General features: G+C 41.5%; 1 protein-coding gene across 1 annotated transcript in view; it reads left to right on the top strand.

Annotated features, from left to right (window-relative positions):
* Positions 1-800: 800 nt before the first annotated feature.
* The window catches only part of TOP1 (DNA topoisomerase I), an 89,367-nt gene continuing 77,991 nt past the window's right edge, over positions 801-12,176 (top strand). The window contains exons 1-2 of the mRNA XM_048819854.2: positions 801-983; positions 1,729-1,753. Coding sequence (XP_048675811.1) covers positions 951-983; positions 1,729-1,753 — 58 coding nt within the window. The 5' untranslated portion in view covers positions 801-950. The remainder of the gene's footprint in view (positions 984-1,728; positions 1,754-12,176) is intronic.

Raw genomic sequence — 12,176 nt, 5'->3', positions numbered from 1 at the left:
TTTCCTTGGCTTCCTTAGGGGATGGATGTGTGCAACCCCACGCACTCCCATCCACTTCTTGCTAGCCTTCTCTCAGCCTGCTTGAGGGGCTCATGTATTTCCCATCCTGATCTCTCCCCCCTACGCCCCCATCACCCCAGCAGATGTTTGATCCCTGTTCTGTGTACTGGGGTCAGAGGCAGCTGAGAAGAGCTGTATGGGAGGCAGGTCGGAAAATAAAGTTGCTGCTCCGGCTCCTGCCCTCCAGCTTTGGCACCTGGCTCCTCTGCCCTTGTAATGCAACCTTAGCTGGGGCTGACAGTCAGTGGGGCTTGCAGAGAAAGAGTGGGGCCCCACATGCAAATAGAGGAATTCTTGCGCATGAGCGTTACGCGCACGTTGGGACGGGCTTTCGTTCCTTCCACCGCGGGCGGGCAGCAGTCTTCCCTCGGAGGAGGCGTGGGAGGATATGCAAATAAGCGCCTGCCTTTCCTTCGTGACTGGAGAGAGGGCTGGAGGGGCGGGACCGGATATGTAAATTGCACCCGGCGTTCTGAAAGGAGGGAAGAGTGCTGCGTACGCAAATAGCAAACCGGCTTTTTTCATAAATTGCGCAGAGAGGGGTGGTGGGCGTGGCTCTCATGCAAATCTAACCCGGAGTTCTGAGAGCGGAGAGGAGGCGTGGCTGGAATGCTAATATGAGCGAAGCTCTCTTCTAATTGGAGCTGGGGACAAGGCGAGGCCGAGCATGCAAATATCGGAACTCACTCCTTTCCTCCTTCTCCCCCTCCCGTACCAGCCCCTCCTCCGGTTTAAAAGCAGCGGCGCCTGCGCACTGAGGGGAAATGAGGACTTAGTCTGTTACACAACTGGCTGCTGTGTTGAGTGAGGGGGCTGCACTCTCCCTTCGGCCTCAGACTCTGCTGCTCCCAGGCGCCTCTGCTCCTGTGTAGGCCTCCCCACCAGCCGGCATGAGCGGGGACCAGCTGCACAACGACTCCCAGGTGAGGGACCCGCACGCACCCCCCCATATCCCCTCAGGCACTTGGGGCCCCAGTAGGGCCCTCCAGCCCCCCAAAATCCCCTCAGGCACTTGGAGGTGCCCCTGGCCCCCCAGTATCCCTTGGGGCCACGGGGTGACCTCACCCCCATATCACCTTAGTGGGGGCGGCCCTCCCCCTCCCAGAGCTCTGGATCCCTAACCCCCTTGGCTCCCCCTCCCCATTTGCCCTCGGACACTTAGGGTGGGATGCCTTGATCACTGCCCCGCGGGCTCCTCCAGTCTCTGTGATTGGTGATTTCCCCATAGACACATAAAGGTCTGTAACCTCCCCCCCCGCCCAAAAAAAAAAAAAATCCCAGCCAAGCCACACACGGGGGGATTTTTTTCTCCTGCCTTCCCTTTAAAAGACAGATCCAGAGAGGATGGGAATGTGCCCCCCCTTTTCATGCGGGGGAAGGGGTGCCAGGGCAGGGGTGCCCCAGAGAATGGGTACATAAGCATGAGGGGGGACTTAAAATAGGTTGGGGGGAGGTTAAAACTTTGGGGCGCTAGGAAGTCTGAATTTCGCCCCCCGCCCTTGATTTGTGGGGGGGGGGACCCCCTCCCAATACGTGTCTGTGTGGGAAACGGACTGTGATTCGATTTCCTTCCTCTTCATTTAAAACTGCCCCCTGGATCAGACTCTTTTACTGTTTTTGAAAACCTACATGATTTTTTTTTTCACTCGCTTTCACTTGTCCTTGCAGATCGAGGCGGATTTCCGAGCGAACGGTGAGTCTCTGCCCCCCACCCCCGCCTTTTGGGGGCGATTTACCCCACTTTACCTCCCCTTTTCGCTCCCCCCCTCTTCTGTGTTACTGAGGATGGTAAAGGACAGACATGGCGTCCCAGAGACTAAGTCCCGTCTCCTCGCTCACCGGCCCCATTGTTCCCATCGAGCTGCCAAATGCTCCTGCTTCCGAGGGGCTTAGGCTCCACCCGACCCCCTCTTCTCCTAGTGGGGGCAATGCAGGCCCCAGATCCGGTCCCTCCGGGTTTCCTGGGGTCCCCTTTGGGCCCCGATTCCTCCCTGGAAAGTCGCCTTGTCGACGGTCAGGACTTAGTCTCTGCGCCATTTTCTTTTTCTCTCTCCTCTCTCTTCTGTGTGTGTCTCTTTCTTTCCTTCTCCTCCTACCCTGAGCTGCCGAGCAGGAGCCTCCTGCAGAGAAACACGGGAGAAATCATCACCTCCCGACCCACATACCCTCCCAGAGAAGGGGAAAGGCAAAGTTTTTAGGTTAAATAAATCACTAAGCAGCCTTTATTCCACCCACCCCTCTCTCTCCTCTTCAGTTTTGTTTCTTTCAGTCAATTCCTCTCATCCCCTAAAATGAAAGGTGGTTACAACATGTTGCTCTTTAAAAGATTCTGCTGCATCCATTTTAAGACCAGGATTATTTCTTTCTTTGCTGTTTAATTGATCTAACTTTACCTTATTGGGTAGAAAATTTTAATTTAAATAATTGCATTTTTTTTATTTTTAAAAAGGAGTGTAAGCAATTCCAGAAAGGTAGTCAGCATCACTTCAGAAAGTTTGCAAGTTGGTTGTTCATTTTTGGTGAATAGGTTGGAGGATCCCTGTAGGTGATTGCATTTCGGAGGATGGCTACCAATTTTTTGCATACTGCTGGGTCACATATTGGTTTTGGTTTTTTTCCAAACTGGTATATTTAAAAGTGGAGGGGGGGCGAGAGGGGGAGGTACAATTTGCCTCTGCATGCATATGTCACTGTCAAACAACTGGATTTACTTGAAGAGCTCTGTCTGTCCCCTAAGTAATGGGGATGGGAGGTTGGGGGGGGGGGAAGGATGATGTGCCTGTTGTCTAAAAGTGTTTGCGTTCACTCCACCTCTTTATTAAGGTGTTTTCATCTTGCCTCCCAATCCCATTGCAATAATACTGTTTTTATTATGCTGGGTTCTTGGCATTTGTAGTCATTGGACTGTTGTTCTGGACAATATGTTTGATGCCTAATTGCTTTGCAAACTGCTATACATGTAAATATTCAAAAATATAAAATATTTGTGTATGCATATCTTTTTATATTCATGCACATAAATGCATTTTATAGATAATGTAAATGTGTATATAACAGAAGTATGCAGATACAAATATGCTATTTAAAAAAAATTTCCCCTCTACAGATAAAATAATACTTAATAAATAATTATTTTAAGGAAGAGGAGAAGATAATTCATTCCCTGGAACTGTAATAAGAATTTTTAGAATTACTTTAGTATAAGTATGTCTATAAATATTTGTAACCTCCCTATGTAGGAAATATTTGCTTAAGGGTAAGGTTTTTTCTTGGGGAAAAAGCTCCACTTATATGCTGATTTAGATATGTGAAATAATGGACTCCCCTAGTCATACTTCCAGTGGACAATCTTAACTGTGTGTTTTCCCCCCTCCACCCCCCCACCCCCCCCTTATTAAGGCTGGCTGTACACTATTTTTATTGTTACCAATTAGGAGTGGTTTAGGGACATAGAGCACTTGACACCCTTCTGACTCTGTGGGTTTTTCTTGTCATCTCACAACTGCTGAAGGAAGTCTAGTACACAGATTTAAAGTAAGCATGTACCACATATCTCAGACAAAATGTATATAACTGGAGAATCAGATATGCCTGATGAATTTCAACCGATGAAGGTGTCATAGAACTCTTCCTTCCCATCATGATTCCAAGTCTTCCTTTGACTGTCATTAGTCTTCATTGTAGTTTTTCTCAAGCAACAGAAAGGCAAAATCTTCTGTGTTGAATGCTGCATTTGCTAGGCTTGTTAAGGGAGTAACGCTGTTGATAGTCCATGTCCTTTCTGACCTTGCCACCAAAGCTGAACCTACTTCAGGAACCTGCTGTCTCTTCACTCTAAGGTTCTTTCCTTCTTGCTTCCACTGTACAGTAGTACCTCTCACTTCTGTGTCAGACATTATCACGTGTTGTTATTATGGCCATGGGAGTCTGGGCTTTTATGTACTTCTTGTTTGGATCCTAGTTAGTTGCAAGAAGTAGAAATGGGTAGAAAGAATCCCATATACATTATTCTGAGCACTTAAAATTGGTTTGTACTTTAATGAGATTGTATAGAGCTGTTTGATGTTGTTGTTAGGAGGCAGGGCCTGGACAGAAGCTTAGGGCCCACAACTATTTACACTTAAAAGAGTGAAGGGAAGTATTTAGTCCTGAAAGAGTCAATGTGGTATTGACTACTCAATCCACATACTATATAAGCGTTAAGCAGACATACTTACTGTTGGAACAAAGAACTCTATGGTTTTTGTCGATAATACAGTAGCTAAACACTTGTAATTATTCTTATTAAGACAGGAAACTTGGAATCTATGTCTATGACTATACCACTGTAATGTAATCACTTCAGATGTTACAACCCAAGCTAGGTGGGTGTGGATCCTCTAGTTAATGGGAGACATCCAATGTTCAAGGATGGTGGTGGTTCAATTTTTGGCACTATTATCTTTTAATAGGGGCTAAATTGATGGAGTAGCATGATGTTAGCATCAAGGGGTCCTAGAATCAAGGTCAAGTGTAAAATGGAAGTGCTGACCATTCTGATCACTAAAAATCCACGCCACTCCTAGCAAGTGTGTCCCAAACCATTCTACCTTTGGTAATTGTATTTTGTGTAACTACCCAAATTCCCCCTGCCATTTAATTAGGATACGATATTTTTCTTCACCTGAAGTGTCTTCTGTTGTTGCTGTGCACTGTTAAGAATTTGCCATCTTTGGTTTTAGAAGTGGATGAAGTGATTGGATCCTGTGTGTGTAAAAAGAAAAGGTGTACTTGTGGCACCTTAGAGACTAACCAATTTATTTGAGCATGAGCTTTCATGAGCTACAGCTCACTTCATCGGATGCATTCAGTGGAAAATAGTAATTGACAATCTTGTAAGTGGTGTGCTGTTTAAAACACCAACCTGAAGCGTATGTATTATCTGTGAATGGGGATAATACTGTCCTCCTTTGTAAAATGATTTGAGATGTAAAGATGAGTAGTGCTATAAAAGAGCTAAAAAACCATCCTCAAGATCTGAATGCAGTATAAAGAAAATTTATTTCCTAGTAGGAAATATCTTAAAGTACATTTATGAAAATGGCACCTTCTTATTCAACAGATGTTACTACTTTTTACTCCTTGCATACCGAGAATGTCTCTGTAGGCTAACAGAACTACTAGCTGGATTCTTTTCTGGCTTTAGCTTAATCAATAGCATTGTTAACCAAGTTCCAGTTGAAGAACCTCTTATTGCTAATGGGCCAGAAGGAACCCATCTTGACTTTCAGTTCTCCTCTTGTGTTTGCAGAACATAGCAATTAGAAAAATCTTTGTTTGTAAAATGAACAAACTGGATATGGAGCATCTAAGATGTTCAACACCCACAATTTTATTTCTGCAGTATAAGACCATGTCTTGTGTGCCTATTATTCTGTGTTCAGAACTCCTATTAAAATTTAACGGTGGTTTTGCATAAAAATTGTTAAGAGGAGGCCCTTCAGTGAATTTCCCCTTTTGTTGATTTAACAAAATATCTTAAGATGGGATTTAAGGCCAACGTCACTGCAGTAATCGGTGAAATACTGACTGGACTTGAGCACAAATTTTGATTGTCTGGCTGTGTGGAAGCTTATTTTTAGAAGCTGAATGTGCTTGAGTGAGAAGTGCTTCGTTTAATAGTTAACTTTAAAAATGCCAAAAGTGTGGAAAAGCAAGTATCTTGTCAGAAATTGACAGTTTTGTAGTGTTATCATGAGCATTAATAAGACAGCTTAGAGGCAGCTTTGTGTTGTGGGGGGAGCACTTGAAAAGGGGGTGAGAAATGGAAAAGGGAAATTTAAAATTAAATGGCATTGGAGCTGAGCAAATGCTTTGTAAGTGATGGAAATTCAAAGGCCACTTTAGTATGTGGTGTTCTATCTTGCATGAAATGCACATTTCATTTAAGCTGACAGAGTTGGGCATGCGAAAAATGTGACTCAATAGAAAGGAGTAAACTTAAATATTAATTACGTTTTTTCTTAGAAAAATAAGATTATACAAGATATTTTATTTATTTTTTTGATGCACACAGCACTGGTAGCAGTTGAGTGTTGCTAATGTTGCCAGGAAAGTAATGAGTTCAGGAAATGTCAGCCTGCTCTCTATTTTAATATATTTGTAATTATTAGGAAAAATCTTTTTTTCTTAAATCTCTTCCAGAAGACTTGTGAATAACAAGTGTATTAAAATTAAAATGTATTCTAAACTACAGTGGGGAGTAATTGTGGCCTGTTAAGAGGAGTAGACTAGCGCTCAGGACTCCTGCTTGCTAAGTCACTGGCAGAAAGTGACCTTTGGCAAGTCACTTAATCTCTCTGTCTCCATTTCCTATTCTGCAAATATGTGGGTGTTATTACACTTACCTGTTTGATCTTAACTTAAAAAGATGGAAAAACTCCAAGATTCTCAAAGCCATTTTTAGGTATCCCATTGACTGAATAGTTGGATGTCATGCAGGTGTAGTTTTTTAATGAAGAGCAGAACTCCCTATGGAATTTAGTTCTATATGTACCTAAGCAATGTTGTTGCAGGCACTGCATAGCAGTAAATGAACCTGTAAAAACTAGTAAACTTGAAGCCAAGTCTCATACTGGGGCCTCTCTTCCACTCTCTGGATTCAGAGGCAAAACTCTCATTGACCTCCCTGGGAGCATGATGTAGTCAGCTGTCTTGGATCACAATCCAGAATATCTGACATTAAAAAGACACAGTTTTAATACCATTTTTAAAACGTTTAAATATTTGTCTTGCTTGTCTGCAAATATCCTTCTCTCTTCTTGTGATAAATGCATGTTCTGGGCCCTAAGAAATGTAAGAATTGCAGTGCCATCATTTCCTAACTGAGATGTTTTCACAATGCAGGCACTTTTATAAGGGCCACACCGATCCTGTATTCAGATCAGCAGCAGTTGGGGTTGCTTGCAACACTTGATGAAAACTGCTCATCTTTGGTTTTTAAAAGCACTTTTTAATATTAACTCAACAGTTATTTTTAAACCTATGGTATCCCACAACATTGGTCCCAAACACTGTTGTTTACGATAGCATTATTGCAGTGTTTGGCGCTTATACTGTAGCATAGTTCTATAAGGAATGCTGCAGGCTTTGTTACAAATGAAACACTGTAGCAAGCTGGTTATTCCTAACATATGTCTCAGAAATATCAACTGCAAATTAAATTTAGTGAAATGTAAATTTTAAAAAATTACTCCTGGTAATATCCTTTAAACATCATTATGCTGGGTAAAACTACTGTTTCATTATTGATGTTGAAATCTGTTGTGTTAATTTTTCTGGTGTATATGTGGGTAGCTTTCAGGTTAAAACTTGGTGCAAGACGGGAGAGCAGAGATACACGTTTCTATTAAGCTCAATCAATTTTGTTTCTGTTGTGTCCCAGCAAAACTCCCTAAAATGATTAAAGGTCTGTGTCAGGGACTAATGGGCCCACAGACTTTCTGCTTTGATAAAATACGTCTTAACATTGTAGCAATGAGGGGGGGAAAAACACTATAAGGTAACTTCTGTTTATCTGCAGTGTTGGCCGCCTCATTTTTTATGTCCCATAAAAGCCCTTCGTCGGCTGAGATGTCTTTTATGCAAAGTTTCAGATCTGTGCATGACTTCACATTTGAATTAGATATCCAGTTTATCAAGGATTTATAACATAAATTTTAATTTAACTTTAGCAAGCCAAACAGCACAACTGTAACTTTAGTTATTTGTTGGATAGACCATTGAATTCCAGCCTCCTCTTGAGCTGCGTGGTCAGTACAAATGGCAATGATATGTAATTATAGCAAGTACTTCACATCTCGTTGACTCAAATTCTTCTATTAGTGACTTCCCAGAATGCTTGTTAAAGCAATACCTGCTGAAATAACCCAAGCTCCTTGCATCAAGCCACTGTTCTGTTAATGAAAGTGACGCTGGAGGCAGATCCTCAGCTAGTGTAAATTGTCATTGCTCCTTTGTTGTTACATGTCTAAGGAGAGAGGCCGTGTTGAGATACAGGTGGCTTCTTTCTTTTTGAAAGGGAAAATTTCGAATAAGAAATAATCCCACCTTGGAAAATGTTGAGGACAAATCCTTGCTGATTTTTCTTATCTTTCAATTCTGCTTGAGCTGGCTCTGCTAATTTAATACTAGATATCCTTGTTAGGCAGGCGGTCATTAAGAAATATTTATTGGTTTGAACTGCCTTTGTGACTTCTAGTTTTATAAGAAAGTCCCACAATCCACACGATAGGAGTCGAATGCTATTTAGTGTTATGGCATTATATATATTCTTAGCTACATCTTTTTAAGGAATTTTATCCTGTGTCTTAATTATCCAGATATGAAAGAGACTATTGTTACATATTCAGTGTTTACAGCCTTACTCCCCTAGAGTGTCCTGTTTGATTTGACTAACACAGGCAAGTGACACATGACAAATATGTGCAACCGTGCCCCCCCCCCCCCCCCAATGACTGTTGGTTATAACCTGTTCGGCAATGTCAGCATTTAGGCAAGTATCATAATTAGACTTCAAAATGAATTCCCCATTAAGGTAACTTCAGGAGGGTTTCCTCTTAATGTTGTTTCAGTTCGATTGGAGAGTCAAAAGACAGCAGCATTCTGGGTTATATTTGTAAAGCTGCTTTACAGCAAGAAGGGCTAGGAGAAGACAAATAAAAAGGTGGAAGAATGTAGGTTCTGTCAACTACAATGAAATCTGTGAAGGAGAATGGCATTAATCGTTTGTTGTCCTCGGACTCTTATTGACTGTCTGCTCTAGGGAACTTTTATTAAAAATAATTTCCACCATACATGCCTCTGGTAGCATCCAGCATTTACAGCTGTTAGTTAAACTGCTGAAAAGCATGTTTAATTGATACAGTAGTTAAAAACCTCATCTGGCCAGGCAAGGGGAGACTTGCTCATTCTAGGGCTCCCATCACTGGTTCAGCTGAACTAGTCGTAGCTCTGGTAAGGAATTTTTGTTTTTAAATTCCCTGGTGTGAACAAGTCTATAGCAGCTAACGCAGGGGTTCTCAAACTGGGGGTTGGGACCCCTCAGAGAGTCACGAGGTTATTACATGGGGGGTCACGAGCTGTCAACCTCTACCCCAAACCTCACTTTGCCTCCAGGATTTATAATGGTGTTAAATATATAAAAAAAGTGTTCTTAATTTATAAGGGAGATCGCACTTAGAGGCTTGCTGCGTGAAAGGGTTCACCAGTAAAAAAGTTGGAGAGCCTCTGATCCAACACATTCTTAGCACAGTGTTTGTAAAACTCCCTGTGCTGACGTAAATTCAGAATAATGCCTTTGACTTCAGCGTTATTCAGGTTTACCATACTTTGAGATCAGAATCTGGCCCAAGTGGTGGTGTTTGTATGCACATCCTTTTTTTTAATTGCTAATAATTGTAGCTGCTGCTGTTCCTGTTCACTGGTGACCCTGTAGGATCATGTGTCCTTGAAAAGGTGACTTGCAAAGGGGGGGAGGGTGAAATTGATGCATTGTGATATATAAAGAATGCCTGGAAGTTATTGGTTGGCTTTGGTGTGTGCATGCGTGCCCGTGTTTTTAAATTGAGAAATTCAAGTCCTGTTTGGATACCACGATGACTTAAATATTTACAGAACTGTGACATCAGATCCAAGTCAGAAAGTTGAGCAATTGAGATGGAAAGGGAATTTAACCAGACTTTTAAATACCTTTTTTTGTGTTTTGGGGTTTTTTTGTTAATACCTACTTAACTCCAGGGACTAAAATTTTGGCTAAAAATGTTTTTTTTTTTAAACCATCTTCCGATGGTTTAACAATAATATTCAATATAAAAGTTGTGTTAGAGCTAACAATAAACATCCTTCTCAGATCACCCAAACCAGTGAAGACCAGAGTTGACTCTCCTGTTATTGGTAAGGTAGTCAGTCGCAAGTGGAATGGGGTGAGCAGCCTTTTAGACCTTTATACCTCAAAGAAGCAAAAAAGGACAACAAACCAAATTCTTCTTTCTTTGTTAAGCCCTTGGCAGGTCATCTTTAACAATTAATGAAGGGGAGAAGATGGGATCTGGAATGAGCAAAGATGATCAGGGAAGTGACAGTCCTTAAATGAATAGCATTGCTACTGACAGAAACCTGTAAGCTCTCAAATATGTAGGGAGAATATTTTTTCCATCATCTTACAGCACAGATATCAGATATTAACATATCGTATTTCTGTTCTTTTTATCCCTTGTCAAAGACAAATTGCAGAACAGTACCTCTTAATGTTATGTTTCAGAGTAGCAGCCGTGTTAGTCTGTATTCGCAAAAAGAAAAGGAGTACTTGTGGCACCTTAGAGACTAACCAATTTATTTGAGCATGAGCTTCGTTTGGAAGAATCTTTGTTTAATCTGTTGCTTAAATCTTGATGGCTTTTTCAGTTGAAAGCAGCCTCTACAGCAGTTCAGTTTAGCCGGAGAAAATGTAGTTTGTCCTGGCAACTGCTGGGAAGTTGGAAACAGCTAGTTTCCAACATAAAGGAATTACAAGGTCGGACAGCATTGAACATGCTTTCCTCTTGCCTTTGGAAAGCTTTGGGGAAAGCATAATCTGTTTGAAATACTTATCCTGGTGGGATGGGGGCAGTGCAGGCTCAGATATGGGGAGAGACGTAGCGAGGCCAGTCATTGTTACTTGTCATTGGGCTTCAGGGTACAGCTCTTATTCAAGAAAAACACATCTGTGCATCTAGTTAAATTATATAAATACTTTTTTGAAGTTGGAGGCGCTAATTTGTGGACAATATGATAGTTGCAGCATAAAGAGGGGAATGCACCAAGACAATAGAAAGTTATTGTATTAAAGGGTTCCTGTCAGTCTCTCTTAGGGCCAAAAATAGCTTCCCAGGCAGATCCTGGTGAGTATCTTTTTAGATTCCTGGCTGGTATTTTTTGGTCATCCCAACCGTAAACCCACTTGTGCATTCCTATAATCTGCTACCATCATGACTTTAGTACAGTTTTGTGTGTGTGCTTTTTAAACTGTCACGTCTACAACAGTTGGCTGTAAAAATAACATTCAGCCTTATTGAGACACTACCTTTGGTACACTGAGAGAAAGGCTTGCTGAATGAGCTTCATGGAGCCCCTCTGAAGGAGTGAATCTGCATTTTATCACCAAAGTTCATGTAGATGGGTGCTTGTGTTAAAGATAGGAATTTTATCCTATGAATAACTTCATAGGTTCTGCATTTAGCAGACTTCTTTAAAACAGTAAATAGAGATCATTTTCTTCCTTAAGGAAACCATAGTGTACACCCAACTTCACTAATCTCTGTTACACATCCTGGTCAAGACATTTTTTAGAGTCAGATTTCAGGGCCAGAAGGATCATCTAGATCACATGTCTGTCCTCTCCAAAGATATTCTGTATAGTCAGGGTTTATTAATTGTGTGTGTGTTTTATATATTGACAGCTGTAGTATTTAGTGTCATTTAAAACACTTGACTATTTAAAGAGCACCTAAGATTTCAGGGAGAATTTAAGACTATTTTTCAATTCTACTATTTCTACATCTCTTATTTTCTGTACTACTTTCGCCTTACTTTAAGATGTTTATATGGAAATAGGATCTCTGTGTCTAAATACTTCATCCCCTGTTGCTATGTATTGTGCTTGCTAAAGTCCTAGTCCTTGATTTGCAATGTTTTATAAACTTCCACAGCAACCATTTGGGAATTTCACCAGTGGAGGATTATGCAATTTGAGGTAGGGAATGAACCATAGGAGTAAATGAATTTCTAGGCCTCATCTACATTGTGGATAAAGCTGTGTATAAAACCAGTTACTCTAAAGCTGTGTAAGACCCCATTCAGAGTACTTGTATGAGCACTGTTTGCCAGGCCACTGTGGACCAGGTCTAACCACTTAAGACTTCCTAAAGTACTGGTGGACTACGCTCTTGTGTAGATGTGGGACTTTTAAGATCTCATTTCTGTTCAAATGTTCAGAGTAAAGCACCACCAGGAAAGAGCTGTGGAATATTTTTAATATTTTTCATTACACATCAGCTGTACATTAAAGTGCAGCTGCATGGTAAAAGTTAGCAAAATAA

The sequence above is a fragment of the Caretta caretta genome, chromosome 13 (genome assembly GCF_965140235.1).
Source record: "Caretta caretta isolate rCarCar2 chromosome 13, rCarCar1.hap1, whole genome shotgun sequence".
NCBI classification, from domain to species: Eukaryota; Metazoa; Chordata; order Testudines; family Cheloniidae; genus Caretta; species Caretta caretta.
Note: the sequence above shows the minus strand (reverse complement) of the source record. Positions and strands in the feature narration are given on the sequence as shown.